Raw genomic sequence first — 19,423 nt, forward strand, 5'->3', positions numbered from 1 at the left:
AGTTCTATGAAGAATTCACTTTGCTAGGAGGAAGTCCCCCCCCTTTCCTATGTCAAGGAAAATGCCCTCAAAAATTCCATCTGTGGCAAATACTCTAAAATCTCCAGTTGGCAGTCCTATCCATTGTAAAATGAAGGCCCTCACACATTTATTCTTTGTAAACTATGCTTTGCCAGAAAGCTAGTAGCATTTGATTTTTTAAAATTTTGTATTTATGCAAATTTCAAACATTATACATCCAAATATCTAAACCTATGAAGAAAAATGGAGAGAGAACAAAAGAGAAAAGAAAATGAGATAATCAGGTAAATTTCAAGAATAAATTTAACTATTATAGTTCACCAATAGTAGCATTTGTTTTTGAATAATTATTTAACCTTTTTGAAACTGTGAAAATCAATTATAAAATAAAAGGAATCCTTTAAAGTTTTTGGTTAATGGTTACAAAGCTCTGCCTGAAGATTAAAACACCTTTGAGTTTGGAATTCTAGAGTCTCTTAGCTTGTAAGCTTCATAAAACATAATTTTACTCCAGCTTAGGTGTCAAACTAAGCAATCATTGTGTCAAAGTTGATGAAATAGATGGAGGGGAATTAAAGTAACCTCAAGCATCATTGAATCACTGTATAGTTCTTGATCAATAACTGGCATTAGGATAGATTAGCCACAGGGATAGATTAAATCATTGTCACAGTTATGCCATTGTCATTGCTTCTATGATTCAGAAACACTGAGTTTGGCTGGGGAGATAATTGAACTTTATAGGCTCTCAGACAATAAATGTCTTTTAACTGAGTGATAGAAAATTGTGCTATAGATGATCACTATTATAGCTGTAGGATTGGTTAAAATAAGAGGTTCGATCATCTTTCTGCCTAAGGAAGACTCTGCAATCAAGTGAAAAGGTCAAACCCATTACGTTATTGAACACCCATTCTTTCAGATCTAAAGGCATGAGGATAACAGGTTCTAAAAGTTGAAAGCCAGATTAAAAGTTCAGCTTGGTGGCCTATTTGGAGTGCTGTGCACTGGGATGCTGGAAGACTGTGATCCAGTTCTTCAGCCTGGGTCTGCTTCTTGAGCAAACTGGGATTGAAGATGTTATGGTGGTAGTGCTCATCCATCACACTGTGGTGTTGATTACTGCTAGACTCAGGGTGCATACACATCAAATTCCAGAAGGTACTGTGGTCTAGTCCTCTGGGAGAGGACTTTAGGGATGAAAGTTTGTCTAAATAGAATAGAGGAGGCTCCTCTCATTCAGTGATGTGGATGGGAGGGAGTGGCCAAGATGGCAGCACTCTGCTGACTGTGTGAGCATTGAGATCACTGTTCCTCCTTACCTTTCTTCTGTTTTCCTTGTTTGGAATTATGCCCCATACTAAGAGGAAGGGGAATGCAAGGGTCATTCCCTCATCAGCCTTAGCGTCTCCTGTAGGAGAGCAGAGGATCGAACAGGGTCTTCTTGGAGAGGTGAGCTCTTCTGCGATGGTGGGTGGAGGAGGGCCATCGCTTTTGGAGCTTGATACATCTCTTCCCCCTACCCCCCTCCCCCACCCCAATTGCAAATGCACCAATATGTCCAGCGACTCAGATGGCATTAGTGGTATGTTTGGCCACTGCGAAAGTTGCAGGGAGTGCTGTGGCAATTGAGATCATCAGGCCGATGAGGAGCTCATTGTGTGAGGAGAACAGAGGGGTTGGATTAGATATCCCTGTGATGGTGATCTTGGATTGGATCTGATGGAAGATGCTTCCAAATCTAAATAATATGATGACCAAGATGGCTACAGAGGTATCAATTTTGTTGGAGAAGTTTGAAATCGTGACTATGAATGTTAATGCCTTAAAAACTGATTTTACTACTCAAATTGATAATATCTCAGCAGAAGTTAAACTTGTTCTGAACATAGATTGGCTACTCATCGATACATTGAGCAAGTTGAGAACTATAATAGGAGACTTTATTTAAAAGTTTTGAATTTCCCGCAATCTCCAGGTATTCCCCTTTTGGATATATTTAAGAGATTTTTGGTTTAAGTTCTAAAATTTTCCTCTGACACTTTTTCTCTAATTACCAAGATTTACTATCTGTTTCCCCTAAAGTTACCCAGGGAGAAGTTGGAGACTAGGGGCAGGTTCTGACTCTAAATGTTAACAATATTTAAGTTATTTTGGAGGATTCATTGACTGAGAGCGCAGAAAGATCCACTTTAGTGTTAGAACAGGTTGTGAATTCAATAATGAGGTCATATTTCAAACATTCTCAAGATCTATTTTATGGCCAGATGTTGTGGATATACCCAGGAAAGGCAGAAAGTCTTTCTTGCTATGGGCCAAGAAGTGAAGAACTTGGGAGCAACTTTTCTTCTTGCTTATCCATGTAAATGTAGAATCAGATTTGGACAAAGAAAGAATGTTTTTTTTTGTACCCGAGCAATTGCATTCCTGTTTGGATCTAAAGAAGATAGTTTGAATTGAATTTGCATTTATAATTTTTATCCAGATGGTGTGAAATACCTGAGTTTCTGCCAGGTATTTGTGACCTGGATTGGCCACTGTTAGAAGCAGAATAGTGGGCTAGATGAACCATTGGTTTGACCCAGTATGGCTATTCTTATGTTCTTATGGCCTTCCTTTAATGTTGATTCATTGTATTACTCTTATTTTGTTGAAGCCCTTTTCCTCATATTGTGGTCTAGGGAAGATTTGATTATTCCACTTTAAATTTATTTCTTCTATTGCTTTTTCATTCTGTATATTTTTAAGAAAAGTTATCTTGTAAATCTATTGCAAATGTATAAATAAATAGAATAGAGGATATAAAATTGAAGGAGCAAAGGTGAACCCCAGTTTGTCCAGAAGATGCCACGTTTAAGCTGGAAACCCACAGGAACTAAACAATATTAATTATCTAGTTTCCTTTTATACTCTCTGCTGTGCAAAATTTTCATTCTTGGTAAAAGCTATTTAATGTTTTAAAATAATCCTTTTGTCAGTGAGCTCACTGACAATGTGGGAAATGGTCGCCTGATGTATGTCTAGAGCACAGGCCCTCTGTAATTTACCAATGCCCTGTAATGTTAAAAAGCAATGTCCTCTGTCTTGCTAAGCTCAATTTTCAAACTGTCCATATATCTGCAGTGTCCAAGAGTAATGTATACCATGGATGTTGCACTGTTTTTTTTGTTATTATTTATAACACAAAGTAGATTCACCAAAATATACAAGTAAAATAAAACTCTAAGAAGAACAAGTAAAATTACATTAGTCTGTTTTGCATGTAGCCCTTGTTACAGAAAAGGAGAGAAAAACAAGCAACCCCCCCCCCCCCCCCCCCGGAAACTATGATATTGGGAGCCCATCAGCTAATATGACCCCTGATATCCCAATCTATAAAACCATCCATAGCACATCAAATTATTACTGAACTGAAAATTTTCCAACTGAATTAGATCCAGAAAAACACGATTCCCCTCATAAGAAATCAAACATTTAAAAGGAAGAAAAAAAAAATACTGTTACATTCAGGGCTGAAGCATAGGATTTCAACTGGAGGGCAGTCTTTCTCCAAGCCTGTGCAGCTCCAGATATAGCAGGAAATAAGACATTTTCTGGACATAAAAAGACATATCTGTCTTCTGAAAGTAAGATTTCAAAACCAGTATCTTCACTTGCTGATATGGAAAGAGTGCCCTCCCCAACTCTTTGGTGTCCAGCCGTCTTTGATACAACTTCTGTTTCCACATGGGTGGGATGCCATAGAGGGAAAGCCTCATTGTCAGCCATAAGCAGTCTGCCTTAATCTCTGCTGCTGCCAGCAATCATAGTAACATACAGGCTTATTTTCGAAAGAGAGCGCCGGCGATCTTCCGACACAAATCGGCGATCTCCGGAAACCAGCCAAATTGGTATAATCAAAAGCCGAGTTTGGCCGGCTTCAGCTGCTTTCCGTCACAGAGCTGGCGAAATTTCAAGGGGGCGTGTCAGTAGGGTAGTGAAGGTGGGACAGGGGCGTGCTCACGAGATGGCCGGCTTCGCCCGATAATGGAAAAAAAAAACAGGCTTGATGAGCATTTCGCCGGCTTTACTTGGTCCCTTTTTTTTCACGACCAAGCTTCAAAAAGGAGCCCCAACTGACCAAATGACCACCAGAGGGAATCGGGGATGACCTCCCCTTACTCCCCCAGTGGTCACCAATCCCCTCCCACCCAAAAAAAAATTGAAGTACTCGTCAGGGACGTCCTAAATCAAAACTATTTTTGCTCGGCTTTTTGGCTTTTACAGTAGTACCAGTGGGATTTGAACCAGCTACCTCTGGATTACAAGACTGGTGTTCTATCCACTTGGCCACAGTTCCACTTGCTTGGGTGTCCCTCCCTTTTGATTATGCTCCTTCAGGTCTCGCTCAGCCAATCACAGACAGCTAAATGCACTGTGATTGGCTGAGAGACCTGAAGGGGCATAATCAAAAGGGAGGGACACCCAAGTAAGTGGAGCTGTGGTCAAGTGGTTAGAGCACCAGCCTTGTAGGTCAAATCCCACTGGTACTACTGAAAAAGCCATCCACACTTTAATTTTTTTTCCACTTTTTTTGAAGCCGACCATCTATAAACCCGGCGATCTCAACATTTGACCTAAATGGGGTAGAATTGCAAAGGGAACTCATAACTACAAGTTCCTACAGGCAATAGTGTAAATCCTGGACTGGATCACTTTGAATGGACTGTGTCAGCATTGCTGTGTGGCTTAGTAGACAGGGGGAACATGTTAATTCTAACACAAACTTTTCTTCTCAGAGATATAGTTAAATTTCTCCACATTAATATACACACATTTTAATATGTTATTTAATATGCATTCATAGGTAATGAGCTGATCTGTGTAACTGTTAAGGTCATTAACTTTTATAGAGATTTTGTGCTGTATTCACGATTGCTAGATAATATGCTACAAGCACCAATAATCCATGTAATTGACAAAACATGCACTAATGTTAGGGGAACATTAGTTAAGTACCTCAGCCTTAAATGTGTGCTGGCTACCTCTTTTTTGAAAGATCATAATCTGCACATGTCTTCTCACTGATAAAAGTCATAAAATTTGACCTTAGATATCAGTATCAGTATGGTGCATTTATAGTTAAGGGTGGTCTTATAGGTCAAGTTCATGTCCTGTGTGGATGTCACAAATATTCATTTGAATGAATCTGATTCAATAAATAATGTTGTGTTTTGTTGGAGCAATTTGAGACAGGTCACAGATTCAGAGGGTATGCTCTGCTGTGTGTCTGCGGCAGTGAAATATAATACCTATGCTCATAGCCTGTAAACCATCAAATATTGGAATTTCTTTTTCATGAAAACTGCTAATGTTTATTTTATGTTGACAAAAGTGCAGTAATGCTTTAAGTACCTTCTGTTTCAAATTAGCTGAAATAGCCCAACTGATTTATTAGTATGTGTGAAGTAAATGGAAAAATTATGCATTTCAGTGTTGGTGACAGTGATAAAACTTTTAATAATTCTGTTATGGTAAATTACAGTATAGATTTATCTGAAAATAAACCCTCAGGGTGGATGCTATTGTGTTTTAAAGTTAATATACTTTAAAGCAGTTTTAGTCAAAGCAGTTATTGAAATGTTTTCTAGGCATTACTTAGACCAGAAGTTAAATGAGAATTTTTTTTTGTCCTGCATATCGATAGTTGTCACCATAAATGAATAGTCAGGTGTTCTGTAATTCTTACAGGTTTTCAGAATTTCTCACTGTCTTGATCTTCATGAATGAATCTATTTTTTAATTTTAATTTAATTCTATTTTAAGCTTTTTCATCTTGTGCTATCATCCTGGTAATCTAGAAACATATTGTGAATTACCAGAAGCAGTGGCTGAATAAATCACTGTGAATGTGTTAGAAGTTGCCAATTCTGCAGTAAAACCACAGAATTGGGCAGTTTCCCGCGACTCACCATGGTTTTTTTTTAGGTCATGGTTAATTGGGCGGTTTTTACTACTGCAGTTGTGGGGTGGGCGGTTTTCCTGCAGTCACTCTGTGCGCCGAGGGAGGTGGGATCCAGCAATGTTTAAATGTCTTCGCTGCACGCCTGTTGTGGTAGGACTCTGAGTGACTTGACTCGCTTACAGTCTGTGTTGCAGCTACACTTCTTAAATCAGTTCGAGACAGAGGGATGGACGGAGCCAGGCAGCACAGCACCATGTAAGGAAAGGATGGAGGGTGTCTGTGTGGGTTTGGGGGAGCCCAATGAGACGATGAGGAGGTTGGAGGGCTGTGGACAGGCCCAACTGGACTGTAAAAAAAAAATGTTTGCTGCCTTTGTCTGCTTGTTTACCCTTATGGTGGTGGGTCACGTGGAGGGGCATAATCGAACGGCGTCGGCCAAATAAATGGCCAGCCATCAATTTGGCCGGCGGAGCAAAGAGCAGTCCTGAACTGTATTATCGAAAAAGATGGCCGGCCATCTTTCGTTTCGATAATACGGTTCAGGCCGGCCAAATGTCAGAGATGGCCGAGTTTGAGATAGCCAGCATCGGTTCTCGCCGATAATGGAAACGGATGCCGGCCATCTCAAACCCGGCCAAATCCAAGGCATTTGGTCGTGGGAGGGGCCAGCATTTGTAGTGCACTGGTCCCCCTGGCATGCCAGGACACCAACCGGGCACCCTAGGGGGCACTGCAGTGGACTTCAAAAATTGCTCCCAGGTGCATACTTCCCTTACCTTGTGTGCTGAGCCCCCAAATCCGCCCAAAACCCAAAACCCACTCCCCACAACTCTACACTATTACCATAGCCCTTATGGGTGAAGGGGGGTACCTGCATATGGGTACAGTGGGTTTTGGGGAAGTTTGGAGGGCTCACAGTTACCACCACAAGTGTAACAGGTAGGGGGGATGGGCCTGGGTCCACCTGCCTGAAGTGCACTACACCCACAAAAAACTGCTCCATGGACCTGCATACTGCTGTCAGGGAGCTGGGTATGACATTTGAGGCTGGCACAGAGGCTGGCAAAAAAATATTTTTCTTTTTTTTTGGTGGGAGGGGGTTGGTGACCACTGGGAGAGGTTATCCCCGATTCCCTCCGGTGGTGATTTGGTCAGTTGGGGCACCTTTATGAAGCTTGGTCCTGAAAAAAAAGGGACCAAGTGAAGCCGGCGAAATGCTCGTCAAGGTCGGCTTTCTTTTTTCCATTATCGGGCGAAGCCGGCCATCTCCCCTGTCCCGCATTCGCTACCCTACCGACACGCCCACTTGAAGTTTGGCCAGCTCCGCGACAGAAAGCAGTTGGTGCTGGCCAAAATTGGCTTTCGATTATACCGATTTGGCCGGGTTGAGGAGATCGCCGGCCATCTCCCAATTTGTGTTGGAAGATGGCCGGCGATCTCCTTTGAAAATAAGCTGGACAGGCACCCCAGCCAGTTCACTGATGCTCCTTGTACCATTCAGAGTCCTTCTCAGGTGGTAACTCCATTCCTTTCCATTCCTCAATCCGATTACTCATGAGGATTCGGGAGGGGGGGGATTCGGGAGTGAAAAAAAAGCTCTTCTTCGTCTTGCTGTGTGGAGGAGGGGGAGAGAGGACCGACCGAGCAGCACGAACAGAAGCAGCAGAGGGGAGGGAGGAGGACTGGAGGACTCGACTGTTTAAAAAAACAAAAAAACAATGTGTTCCTCCCTCCCTCTGCTGCAGAAGGGATGGAGGGAGGAGAACTCGTAGGGTTCGACTGTTTAAAAATAAATATATATATATATATATATATATATATATATAAAGGCAACTTATCCCTCCCTCCCTCCCTCCCTCCTTCTGGAGCATCAAGATTCATAGCTGATGCACAAAGATCCTGTTAAGAATCTGTCTGCATTTCCAAATTGGTAAAAATTTACCGATTTAGAAATTCAGAGGGATTCACAAAGAGAATCGCATGCAAATGAGCTGTTCATTTCTTTTGCGACCCAGCTCATTTGCATGCGATATGGGGGAAGCCAGTCGGTGAGCTGAGCATTCTCAGAACAGTCAATCGCTATGCCCCCCCTTTTTTTTTTGCAAGCACAAAAGCGTGTTTTTTTGGGGGGGGATGGACAGACCTGTGTTGGGGCTCCCTGCCTCCCCGCTGCTGAGAAAAAGTTGAAAAAGCCTAGAATATGCTCGCTGCTGCTCTCGGCTCTGGGCTCTGAGGAATCAGGATCAGGGCTTGGTTCCACCCCCAGCTGTTCCTGCTGCTTCCTTCTATTGGCCGGCTGACATCCTGGAACGCCCATCTCTCTGAAGATGGACTCTCATTGGCTGGCTTCTGTCCCAACTCCTCCCTGTAGGGTTTCCCTGATGACATCACTCTAGAGCTGGGAGCTGATTGGATCTGAACTTCCTGGTGTCCCCCCTCCAGTAGTGAGTGGGCGGGACATCCCAGGCTGACACTGTCCAATTCGTTTAGCCCCTGTCTGTTGTGCTTCTAAGCATGGGGGATGCTGTTTCCCAGCAGAGGCTGTTTGACCTTTGTCTTCCTTGCATTTTTGGTAAGTCACCATTACTTTTATGCTTTACATTTACTGACCCCCCCCCCCCCCCCACCCATTTCTTGCCAGTAAATGTCATTTGAGAAAATAATCATTGCACGGCTTTCATACACGCAAAGAAGCTGTGTGTAAGCTGATATACTTTTTTTTTTTTTGTGCTTCATCTTCCTTGCCTTGTTTCTCCCCTTCTCCTACTTGTGATAATGAAGAACTGGCAGGTCCAGACCTCCTGTTAAAATTTCCACGGTAAAGGTAGGGACTGCTTTTGTGCATGGGGTTGGAAATGGTAGTGCATCGCATTGCATGCACATTATAATAGTAATTAGCTCATTATGCTTTGCATTCCGTTTTTGTTAGCTGCTACCGTGACAGGAAAATGGCATAGAGAACCCTTTTGTGCATGTCCCGGTTTACTACTTGCGCACTAAACCGGCTAGAACTAGTAAAGTTTAGTGCATCTGGCCCTCAGTCAAGAAGGAGAAGGGTTGGATAAAACAGGAGACCAACCCTCCTGTTTACTAAAGCTTCTTCAAGAGTCCTCAACATCTGCCCTGAAACTGTTTCAGGGCAGATGTTGAGTACTCTTGAAGAAGCACGAGTGAAATGGGTCCGTCGGGACCTCACCCTACAAGCGAGTAGCAACGGAGCAACCAGCACGACACAGCACAGATAAGTTTTTTGTTCAGAAATATCGCCTAAGTTATTTAGGATAGAAATTACAGAAGAGTAATTTTTGAGAGGTTTTTGTGCCTATGATTACTTTTTCACTGGCGGCTCAGAGTGTTTTCTTTATTAGAGTGTTACAGATTTTCACGGTCTCTGTTAAACTGGACTGGTTTCAATAACCGAGTTGAGCTGCAGAAGTATGAGGCTTTTCCTCTCATTTCAGTAACAATATAAGCAGTGGTTGTAAATGTGTTCATATGATTCACAGAGTGTTTGGTTGTAGTTCAGTTCAACATGTGCAGTGTTGTACAGATACACAGATTTGAAGTTCTTTATTTGTACAGCTTATATCTCAGGCTGTGTGTTATTTAAAAGTGTCACTTCTCAGAGTTGTATGTTTCAACCATTCTACCTTCTATAAGGCACAAGTTTGAAAAATTATAAATTGATAATTTTCATAACTGTATGCTAAATGTAAGAACTTAAGTATGAATGATTTGATTTTCTTTAATAATGCTTCCATTCAGATATTGTGGACATCAAGCCAGCAAACATGGAAGACCTAACAGAAGTGATTACTGCAGCTGAATTTCATCCTCATCACTGTAATCTCTTTGTTTACAGCAGCAGTAAAGGGTCCCTACGACTCTGTGACATGAGGGCATCAGCTCTCTGTGACAAGCACTGCAAACGTAAGTTGTTGGTCCCATAAATAAATTGTAGCTGCTTGGTAGGATTTCAGATGATAATGCTGTCAAGGAGTACAATCTCAGAGTTTTGCATTCTATTGCGTGTAAGTCTCTCAAATCAGCTATAGCTGACCTGAAAGCTTCCACACAGTCTGTTCCAAAGACAAGCATAAGCAGATTGAGCAGCCATCTAGAATCCATTGACAAAAGAGGTCCAGACTTGTGCGCATGATGACAGTAAATCAAGTTCCAGCTAAACAAGTAAATGGTGCAAAAGGCCCAAGAAGAAAGGCAGGAAGCCCACTGCCTTGAATTAGATAATACCAGTTGGCAATCGGAAGGAAAAGCTGTTAGTCTGGTAGCTAGATTCAGATGAGTAGGAAAAGTGAGCATCTACATGATTTATCTTTGCTAATAAACAGTTGGAATGGTCAGCTTACATTTTAAATTGGTCATATGACACAGCTGATGTCAGTATGGCTGCCATTAGAAAAGAAAATACGGCAGCCAACTTAAACCTAAATTGCACATATAGTGCTCATGAAAAGTCTTCACATTTTTGTACATTTTTTCACGTTCTGCTGTCTAAAAAAATAATAAAACCGAAAATGCATTAAAACAAGAGTTTGTTTCATCGATCTACACCATATACTGTACACTTTCAACATGAAAGAACAATGCTAGATGTATTCAAAAAGTAATAAAGAATAGGAAGTAACAAGATTTTTGATAGCTTAATTAGCTCCACTTCAAAAAACTGCCTTAAATCCCATAATAAGTTAACCAGTGCCAGTGGAACTGTTCTACCACAGGTTGTTGACTCCTAGGGTAAATCAAGGTAGAGAAAAGCTCACCTTTTACTATACTTTGATGACTCCCTCCCCCTCTCTTCATTTATTATATAAACTTTCCTACCTGCCATAATTTTGTGTTGTATAGTAAATGTTAGTTTGCCAATTAGCATGGTTGCTTTTCATTGGTGTTAAAACAAATGTAGTTAGAGATAAGTTCAGGGATTAGCTGCAGTATTATTCCAGGGCAGCGATCCTCAACTGCAATTGTCCTATTATCCAATTAGGTCTAGTTTTCTTGAAGTCCATGGAATATTTGAATATGTTAGTCTAAGAACCAGGTTAATTTGCATATTTTGGATATGCCGAAAGTCTAACATGATGGGGAGCTGCAAGAGCCAGATTGGAGAACCACAGCTTTGACCATGCAATAAAACAGTACCACCCAACAATAAATCACCGTGGGACACTTAACACCCCCACCCCCTGTTCCCTTCTCTATTAAAGTAGCTGTGAAGGAGCTGGAAGAATAAGTATGACTTACTTCCCAGCTTGAAGAAAAACAACAGTTCCCTTGAGATGTAAACTGTGGTTTGAATTTGTGCACATTATAAAACAGATTCAAACACCGTAGGCACTACATATCTAGACTTTAATTGTGAAAGCCCAAAAGAATAATGATTGCCTAATTTGGACTTATGCAGTGAATGCAATTCTGATAAGTGGTAGACAGGCACTTGGCTATATCAGAGAAGAAGGTTCATAAATGAGTGTGTAGGAGTAGCCTAGTGGTTAATGCAGTGGACTTTGGTGCTGGGGAACTGAGTTTGAATCCCACTGCAGCTCCTTGTGACTCTGGGTAAGTCACTTAACCCTCCATTGCCCACGGTACAAAAAAAATAAATACGTGAATATATGTAAACTACTTTGAATGTAGTTGCAAAAAACCTCAGAAAGCTGGTAAATCAAGTCCCCTTTCCCTTTTCAAATGACATTTCCTAAACTACAATTAAATATATATTATCTATGTACTGTCACCTCAGAAAGCATGCCTGGATTCTCAAAAATTCTTGTTGATCCTAAGATCTGGAGAGAAGTGTATAATCCTTAGTAAGGTTCTGTCCTTGGCAAGAGGTAGCTACCATAGAAGCAGCCAAGTGGCGTACCAAGGGCAGGGTGGTGGGGGTGGTCCGCCCCGGGTGTCAGCATGAGGGGGGGGTGGTGCTCCACTCCCACTGCTCCCGACCAAAAGACTGCTGGCGCCACAGTCCCCACCTGCCTACCCTTAGCTCCCTCGACAGCCCCCTTCTCTCTGCCACCCGGCCCCCCCCCCCGCATTTTAAAAGTCTCAGAATCGGCAGTGCAGTGCCTTGCATCTGCCTGTGAAAGAAGCAGATCGCCTCGTCGGGTCTTCCCTCACTGTGTCCCGGTTGAGGGTAGGTGGGGACTGGGTCGGGGGGGAGGGGTGCTCAGATGGGAGAAGGGGGCTGGAACTGGGGTCTGAAAAGGGGGCAGGAAGGAGAATGGGGCCATGCCCGGGGCAGGTGGGTCTGGGGAGGAAAAGTGGGGGCACATAAGAGAATGGGCTGGGGCTGAAAAGGGTGGTCATAATGCAAGGCAGGTGGATGAAGGGGAAAGGGACTGGAACTGGGGGCTGAAAATAGAGTAGGTGGGATAAGGGGGCTAGTACTGGAACTGGGGGCTGAAAAGGGGCAGGGGCTGAAACTGTGGGGTCTAGGGCATGAAAAGGGGACAGGGAGACAGTGGCTGGGGCTGAAGCTCTGGACTGGTGGGAGAAAAGGGCTGAGGCTGAAACTAGGAGCTGAATCTGGGGACTAGTGGAATAGTGGGGCTGGAACTGGGGGCTGAAAAGGGGGGCAGGTGGGAGAAGTCGGCTGGAACTGGGGGCAGGTGGGTAATGGGGCTGGAACTGGGGGTTGAAAAGAGGGGGCAGAGGGAGAGGGGGACAGATTCTGGATGGAAGGGAGAGAGAGGGAGGGCAGACCCTGGATGCTGGATGGATGGGAGAGAGAGGGCAAATGGTGGATGGAAGGGGTAGCGAGAAAGGGCAGACAGTGGATTGAAGGGAGAGAAAGGGCAGACAATGGATGGAAGGGAGAGAGAGAGCAGACAGTGGTTGGAAGGGGGAGAGAGAGAGGGCAGAAGGGCAAATGGTGGATGGAAGGGGCAGAGATAGAGGGCAGACGCTAGGTGGAAGGGAGAGAGAGGGCAGATAGTGGTTGGAAGGGGCAGAGGGAGAGAGAGGGCAGACAGTGGATGGAGGGGACAGGAAAGAGAGGACAGACACTGGATGGCAGGGGGGTGACCGGAGAATTAAATCAAGGACATGCTATAGACGTAATCTACTTAGATTTCAGCAAAGCTTTTGACCCAGTTCCCCACAGGAGGCTCTTGAATAAACTGGACGGGCTAAATATAGGACCTGAAGTGGTTAACTGGATTAGGAACTGGTTGACAGACAGAAGCCAGAGGATGGTGGTCAATGGAATTCACTCGGAGGAGGGAAAGGTGAGTAGTGGAGTCCTCAGGGATCGGTGCTGGGGCCGATTCTGTTCAATATATTTGTGAGTGACATTGCCGAAGGATTAGAAGGTAAAGTTTGCCTTTTTGCGGATGGTACTAAGATTTGTAACAGAGTGGACACCCCGGAGGGAGTGGAAAACATGAAAAAGGATCTGCAGAAGCTAGAAGAATGGTCTAAGGTTTGGCAATTAAAATTCAATGCGAAGAAATGCAAAGTGATGCACTTAGGGAGTAGAAATCCACGAGAGACGTATGTGTTAGGCGGGGAGAGTCTGATAGGTACGGACGGGGAGAGGGATCTTGGGGTGATAGTATCTGAGGAACTGAAGGTGATGAAACAGTGTGACAAGGCAGTGGCCGTAGCCAGAAGGTTGCTAGGCTGTATAGAGAGAGGTGTGACCAGCAGAAGAAAAGAGGTCTTAATGCCCCTGTATAAGTTGTTGGTGAGGCCCCACCTGGAGTATTGTGTTCAGTTTTGGAGGCCGTATCTTGCTAAGGATGTAAAAAGAATTGAAGCGGTGCAAAGAAAAGCTACGAGAATGGTATGGGATTTGCGTTACAAGACGTATGAGGAGAGACTTGCTGACCTGAACATGTATACCCTGGAGGAAAGGAGAAACAGGGGTGATATGATACAGACGTTCAAATATTTGAAAGTTATTAATCCGCAAATGAACCTTTTCCGTAGATGGGAAGGCGATAGAACTAGAGGACATGAAATGAAATTGAAGGGGAGCAGACTCAAGAAAAATGTCAGGAAGTATTTTTTCACGGAGAGAGTGGTAGATACTTGGAATGCCCTCCCGCGGGAGGTGGTGGAGATGAAAACAGTAACGGAATTCAAACATGCGTGGGATAAACATAAAGGAATCCTGTTCAGAAGGAATGGATACTCAGAAGCTTAGCCGAGATTGGGAGGCGAGGCTAATGCTGGGCAAGACTTCTATGGTCTGTGCCCTGAAAATGGCAGATACAAATCAAGGTAAGGTATACACAAAAAGTAGCACATATGAGTTTATCTTGTTGGGCACACTGGATGGACCGTGCAGGTCTTTTTCTGTCGTCATCTACTATGTTATGTTACTATATTACTGGATGGCAGGGAGAGAGTGAAGAGAAGATGAGGAAAGCAGAAACCAGAGACAACAAACTGTTGCTTTAGGATAAAGTAGTATTGTAGCTGTGTTAATAAATGTTTATAATAGAACATGGAAATAAGGTAATCTTTTTATTGGACTAATGTTAATACATTTTGACTAAGTTTCGGAGAACAAAACCCCCTTCCTCAGGTCAGGATAGGATACTGTAACAGCAGTATACCGTGTTGACCTGAGGAAGGATGTTTTGGCCTCTGAAAGCTAAGTGCATTAGTCCAATAAAATGGTATTATTTTATTTTCTATATTTGTTTTATTTCTATTTGTTAATTTGTAAAGTGGTGATTGGTATTTGTTAGTCTTTTCACATTTACATCTGCTGTCTATGGGTCTCACAAATATATAGTTGTGGGACATTGCATATCTGTATACATTTGTTATGAGAAGCAAAATATGAGGGGTTTGGAAGAGTTTGTATTCTACAGACTTATACAATTGAATTTTTTTTTTTAATTTACAGGGTCAGAAAGTAGGCTACCTGAGGAATCAGATTGTATATTATGAACCAAGTCATGCTTTGAGGTCTTCTCAAACTTTTTGTTTTCATTTCCATCCTGGAAGGAAGTATACCTTGTACTCATGAAAGAAAGGGCTTTTAGGACCACTAGTCATAGACTATGGAATAGACTTCCAATAGAAATTATATGGCAGATTACACAAGATTGTTTGGAGTTGTTGGATTACACACAGACTGTGGGGGATTGTGGGAGTACTTTTGGATACCGAAGGGACTAAGCATCCAACTAGTAGGGTGTTGCACTTTGGAAATAATGATCTAAGTTGTAGCTGCACAATGCTGGATTCCACATTAGGGGTTACCACCCATGAGAAGGATCTAAGTAGCATTGTGGATGATGTGTTAAGATCTTCTGTTCAATATTCAAGGCGACCAGGAGACAGAAGGGCAAATAGAATGTTAGGAATAATTGGGAAGGGAACATAGATTAGGACAAAGCATGTCATATGTTTCTATGTTGAAACTATACCTTGAGTGTTGTGTATTGTTCTGGTCACCGCATCTCAAAAAAGATATAGTGGGATTAGAACGAGTGCAGAGAGGGGTGACCAGGATCATTAAAGGGATGGGATGACTTTTCAGCTTGGAGAGGAGATGGTTGAGGGGGGAAATGATGAAAATAAACAAAATTATGAGTGGAGTGGAACAGGTAAACACAAATCATTTATTTACTTTTTCAAAAAGTACAAAGACTAGGGGACACTCCACGAAGTTACGTGGAGGGGCATAATCGAATGGGGACAACCATCTCTAAGGGCGCCCATCTCTAAGGACGGCGCCGCGAAGGGGCGAGGAAACCCGTATTATCGAAACAAGATGGGCGTCCATCTTTCGTTTTGATAATACGGTCGGGGACACCCAAATCTCAACATTTAGGTCGACCTTTGAGATGGGTGACCTTAAAGATGGGCGACCTCAGTTTTCGTCAATAATGGAAACCAAGGACACCATCTCAAAATTTTGTTTTTGGGTGGGAGGGGGTTGGTGACCACTTGGGGAGTAAGGGGAGGTCATCCCTGATTCCCTCCGGTGGTCATCTGGTCAGTTCGGGCACATTTTCAAGGCTTGGTTGTGAAGAAAAAGGGACCAAGTAAAGTTGGCCAAATGCTCGTCAGGGATGCCCTTCTTTTTTCCATTATCGGCCGAGGATGCCCATCTGTTAACCAAGCCCCCGTTCTGCCTTCGGTACACAGCCGACACACCCCCGTGAACTTTGGTCGTCCCCGCGACGGAAAGCAGTTGAGGATGCCCAAAAATCGGCTTTCAATTATGTCGATTTGGGTGACACTGAGAGAAGGACGCCCATCTCCCGATTTGTGTCAGAAGGTGGGCGCCCTTCTCTTTCAAAAATGCCCCTGATAATATTACTGTTAAAACAAATAGGAGAAAATATGTTTTTCACTCAGTTCATAATTAAGCTCTGGAACTTATTGCTAGAGGATGTGGTAAAAACAGTTAATGTAACCTTGTTAATAAAAGGTTTAGATGGATTCCTTGTGGTGACTTCAGTAACGTAGACCTGGGGAAGGCCACTGTTCCTAAGGGTAAGTGGTATGAAGTCTTGCTGTTTTTGGAGGTTCTACCAGTTACTTGTGACCTGGGTTAGCCACTGGTAGAAACAGGATACAGGGCTAGATAGACCTTTAGTTATATAATGTGCAGGATTACTTACGGTTTCATAAGAAAATGAAAACTTGACTTGTCACAGCTGCTTATAGTTAATGGTGTTGATTTTTATATTTTTATTCTCGGGCCCTTACCTTCCTACGTCTGCTCCTCCCTCAGTCTGTCACTCTCCTGCTCCTGTGTGCCAGGACCCTGGTTATTGTGTAAACGCAATCACCTAGATCCTGACACACAGGAGCAGGAGAGAGTGACCGAGGGAGCAGAACCTTCTGCCTGCCTCCACGAGCCTTGCCGGCATTGGGCTGCCTTTGTAAGCTGGGCCCGGGGAATCTTGCCCCTTGCCCTCCCCCCCCCCCCTTGGCGGCCCTGGCTTTAATAAAAGTGCCCCTATAAGATGAAAGTAGCCACAGAAGTGTTGACTACTTATGATACAAGATGGTTTATTTATATCTCTGTCAGCTGGACATTGGAAGAATTAACCCATGAGTATGGATAGGTGAAATGTACAAAAAAAAAAAAAGATGAGCAAGAAATGCCTATTATATAAACTTGCACTTATATTATCCAGGTGCATATTTTTGTTAGAAATGTCTTACAGACCACACTAGTTATGTTTAGTGACATTCAGTTGACTCATGTGGTGTGCAAGAGTTAGTAAAACTCATATTACCGTATGCTTCATGTCATGCCAGGAGAAATAAACTCATATATTGCCATAGGGCTTAACAAAAATATGAGGATATTAAATGAAAACTCATCTGATCTAGAGAGTTTTACATCCATTTTAAAATAGTGTGGGTCTATATTTAATTACACATTGTGAATCTAAACATGCTTACAGTATGTTTATTTGATAAGATCTTCATTTGCTCCTAGAAAATGAAAATTTCTTCTTTACTCTGAATTGCCAAAACTTTTGACCATCCCTGATAATTGCAAATTTATTGGAATATAAATGACTTTCAGCCATTTGAATTACTAGGTTTCTCCAGTTCTTCCTGTGGGACATAAATTGTGCACTGTATTTTAATGAAAGCTTCATTTATTTAAGCAATAAAACCTGATGTAGCAGGCATGTATCAGCAGGATAATAACATGCCCAAGTCTGACAATAGCATTCAATAACCAAGGTCATTATCTTGGGAGTGCATGAGCACCCATGAATGATTTTATTGTTATTACAAAATTCCTTCTAAGTATGGCAGCAAAATCTGAAACTGAACTGCTTTCACTCTAGATTTTGGATCTCAGATTGTTTTGAGTTACAGATGTCTATTATTTAGGGTAATTGAAATAATGTCAGTGGAAATGCAGACCGTAGCAGTATAATGGTCTCTCTCTCCTGAAGAATAATACATTTTTCTAAATATTTTTTTTAAATTTAGGTTTTGCCTTGGCATTTATATTCAGGACACTATTATTTTTCAATCTGCCTTTTATTAACCTTGTATAATTAACCAGTAGTAGCAGATGGAGCATGCATCTCCATACTGGTTAGGGATGGAAAGACCAATTCATCTTGCCCTGTCCCTGAAAGCTCTCAATGCTTATAGACTACCTATGTTGTACTTTAAAGGCTCCTCATGTTTCTTTGATCATATTTTGTTTCTTTGTAAATAAATTGCAGATGCGGATTTTGGGTTTTTTCCTTCACCCTTATCAGAATACTTTGTAGCTATGACACTGGGGGGGCATTTTCGATATGATGTCAAAGTCTGAATTTGTATGTTTTACTCACAACGTCCAGAATCCAAGTGGCGACTATAGCGATTTTTGCAAGAGCAAAATATCTGTATTTTCATTTTGAAAATGACCACCTGCTAGAAGTGTTTAACTTTTTGGTCCATTTTCAACAACAACAACAAAAAAATCCAAGTGAGAAACACACAAAATCAAGCCACTGGGATGTATGGGTGGATCAGCATTCTTAGTAGACTTAGGAGAGCAATGGGGCACAGCAGTGGACTTCACATAAAAGCTCCCAGGTACACATCTCACACTTACCCCTTTATATTGTATGATGAGCCCTCCAAAAACTTATTGTACCCAACTATACACCATACAGTAGCCCATGTATCTAAAAGTGTCACCTATATTTTTATTTATTTGTTTATTGCATTTGTATCCTACATTTTCCCACCTATTGGTAGGTTCCATGTGGCTTACATAATTCATTGGTAAATTGGTTACAGAATGTATCAAACAAGGTTACAATTTATGAGAAGCAGTGGCAGTCTGTAGTAAGTTCTTTGCATTTCGTATTGAACAAGATTAGAAATTGTGTAGATCAATGAGATTATCATGTGTCCTGATAGTGATTGGTTAGTGGAATTTAATTTAGTGTTAGAAGGTGTGTTAAGTGTTTTGGTTTGTGTTGATCAACGGAATCTTTTGCCCTTTCTGTTCATATTTATTAATAAAGTAGTTCGGTAAACTGGATGGTTAAGTTGGCTCTGTGAGGATGAACTTCCTGAAAAGGTGGGCCATCAGATGTTTTCGGAAGATTAGATAATTGTCTTTGAGTTTTAGGTCTTCTGATAGTGTATTCCAAATTTTGGTGCAGGCATAGGAGAAGCTGGATACGTAAGTTGTTTTGTATTTAATGCCTTTACATGTTGGGAAGTGGAGAGTAAGGTAAGATCTTGCTGATTTATTTGTATTCCAGATTGGTAGGTCTATTAGATTGGTCATGTAACCTGGTGAGAGGCCAAAGATTATTCTGTACACCAGAGAGCACATCTTGAAGAGTATGCGATCCTTAATCTGTAGCCAGTTTCGTTTTTGGAAAAGGGGTTTGGCGCTTTTGAATCAGGTTTTTCCAAAAATGAGTCTAGCTGCTGTGTTTTGTGCTATTTGTAATTTTGTTAGGATTTGTTCTTTGCACCCTGCATAGATTC

General features: G+C 42.2%; 1 protein-coding gene across 2 annotated transcripts in view; it reads left to right on the forward strand.

Moving 5' to 3' along the window:
* The window catches only part of PPP2R2C (protein phosphatase 2 regulatory subunit Bgamma), a 411,371-nt gene that overhangs the window by 326,680 nt on the left and 65,268 nt on the right, over window positions 1-19,423 (forward strand). For both annotated transcript variants that reach the window (XM_030191168.1, XM_030191169.1), the window contains one exon: window positions 9,731-9,895. In XM_030191168.1, coding sequence (XP_030047028.1) covers window positions 9,731-9,895 — 165 coding nt within the window. The remainder of the gene's footprint in view (window positions 1-9,730; window positions 9,896-19,423) is intronic.

Source organism: Microcaecilia unicolor, chromosome 2 (assembly GCF_901765095.1).
Source record: "Microcaecilia unicolor chromosome 2, aMicUni1.1, whole genome shotgun sequence".
Lineage (NCBI taxonomy): Eukaryota > Metazoa > Chordata > Amphibia > Gymnophiona > Siphonopidae > Microcaecilia > Microcaecilia unicolor.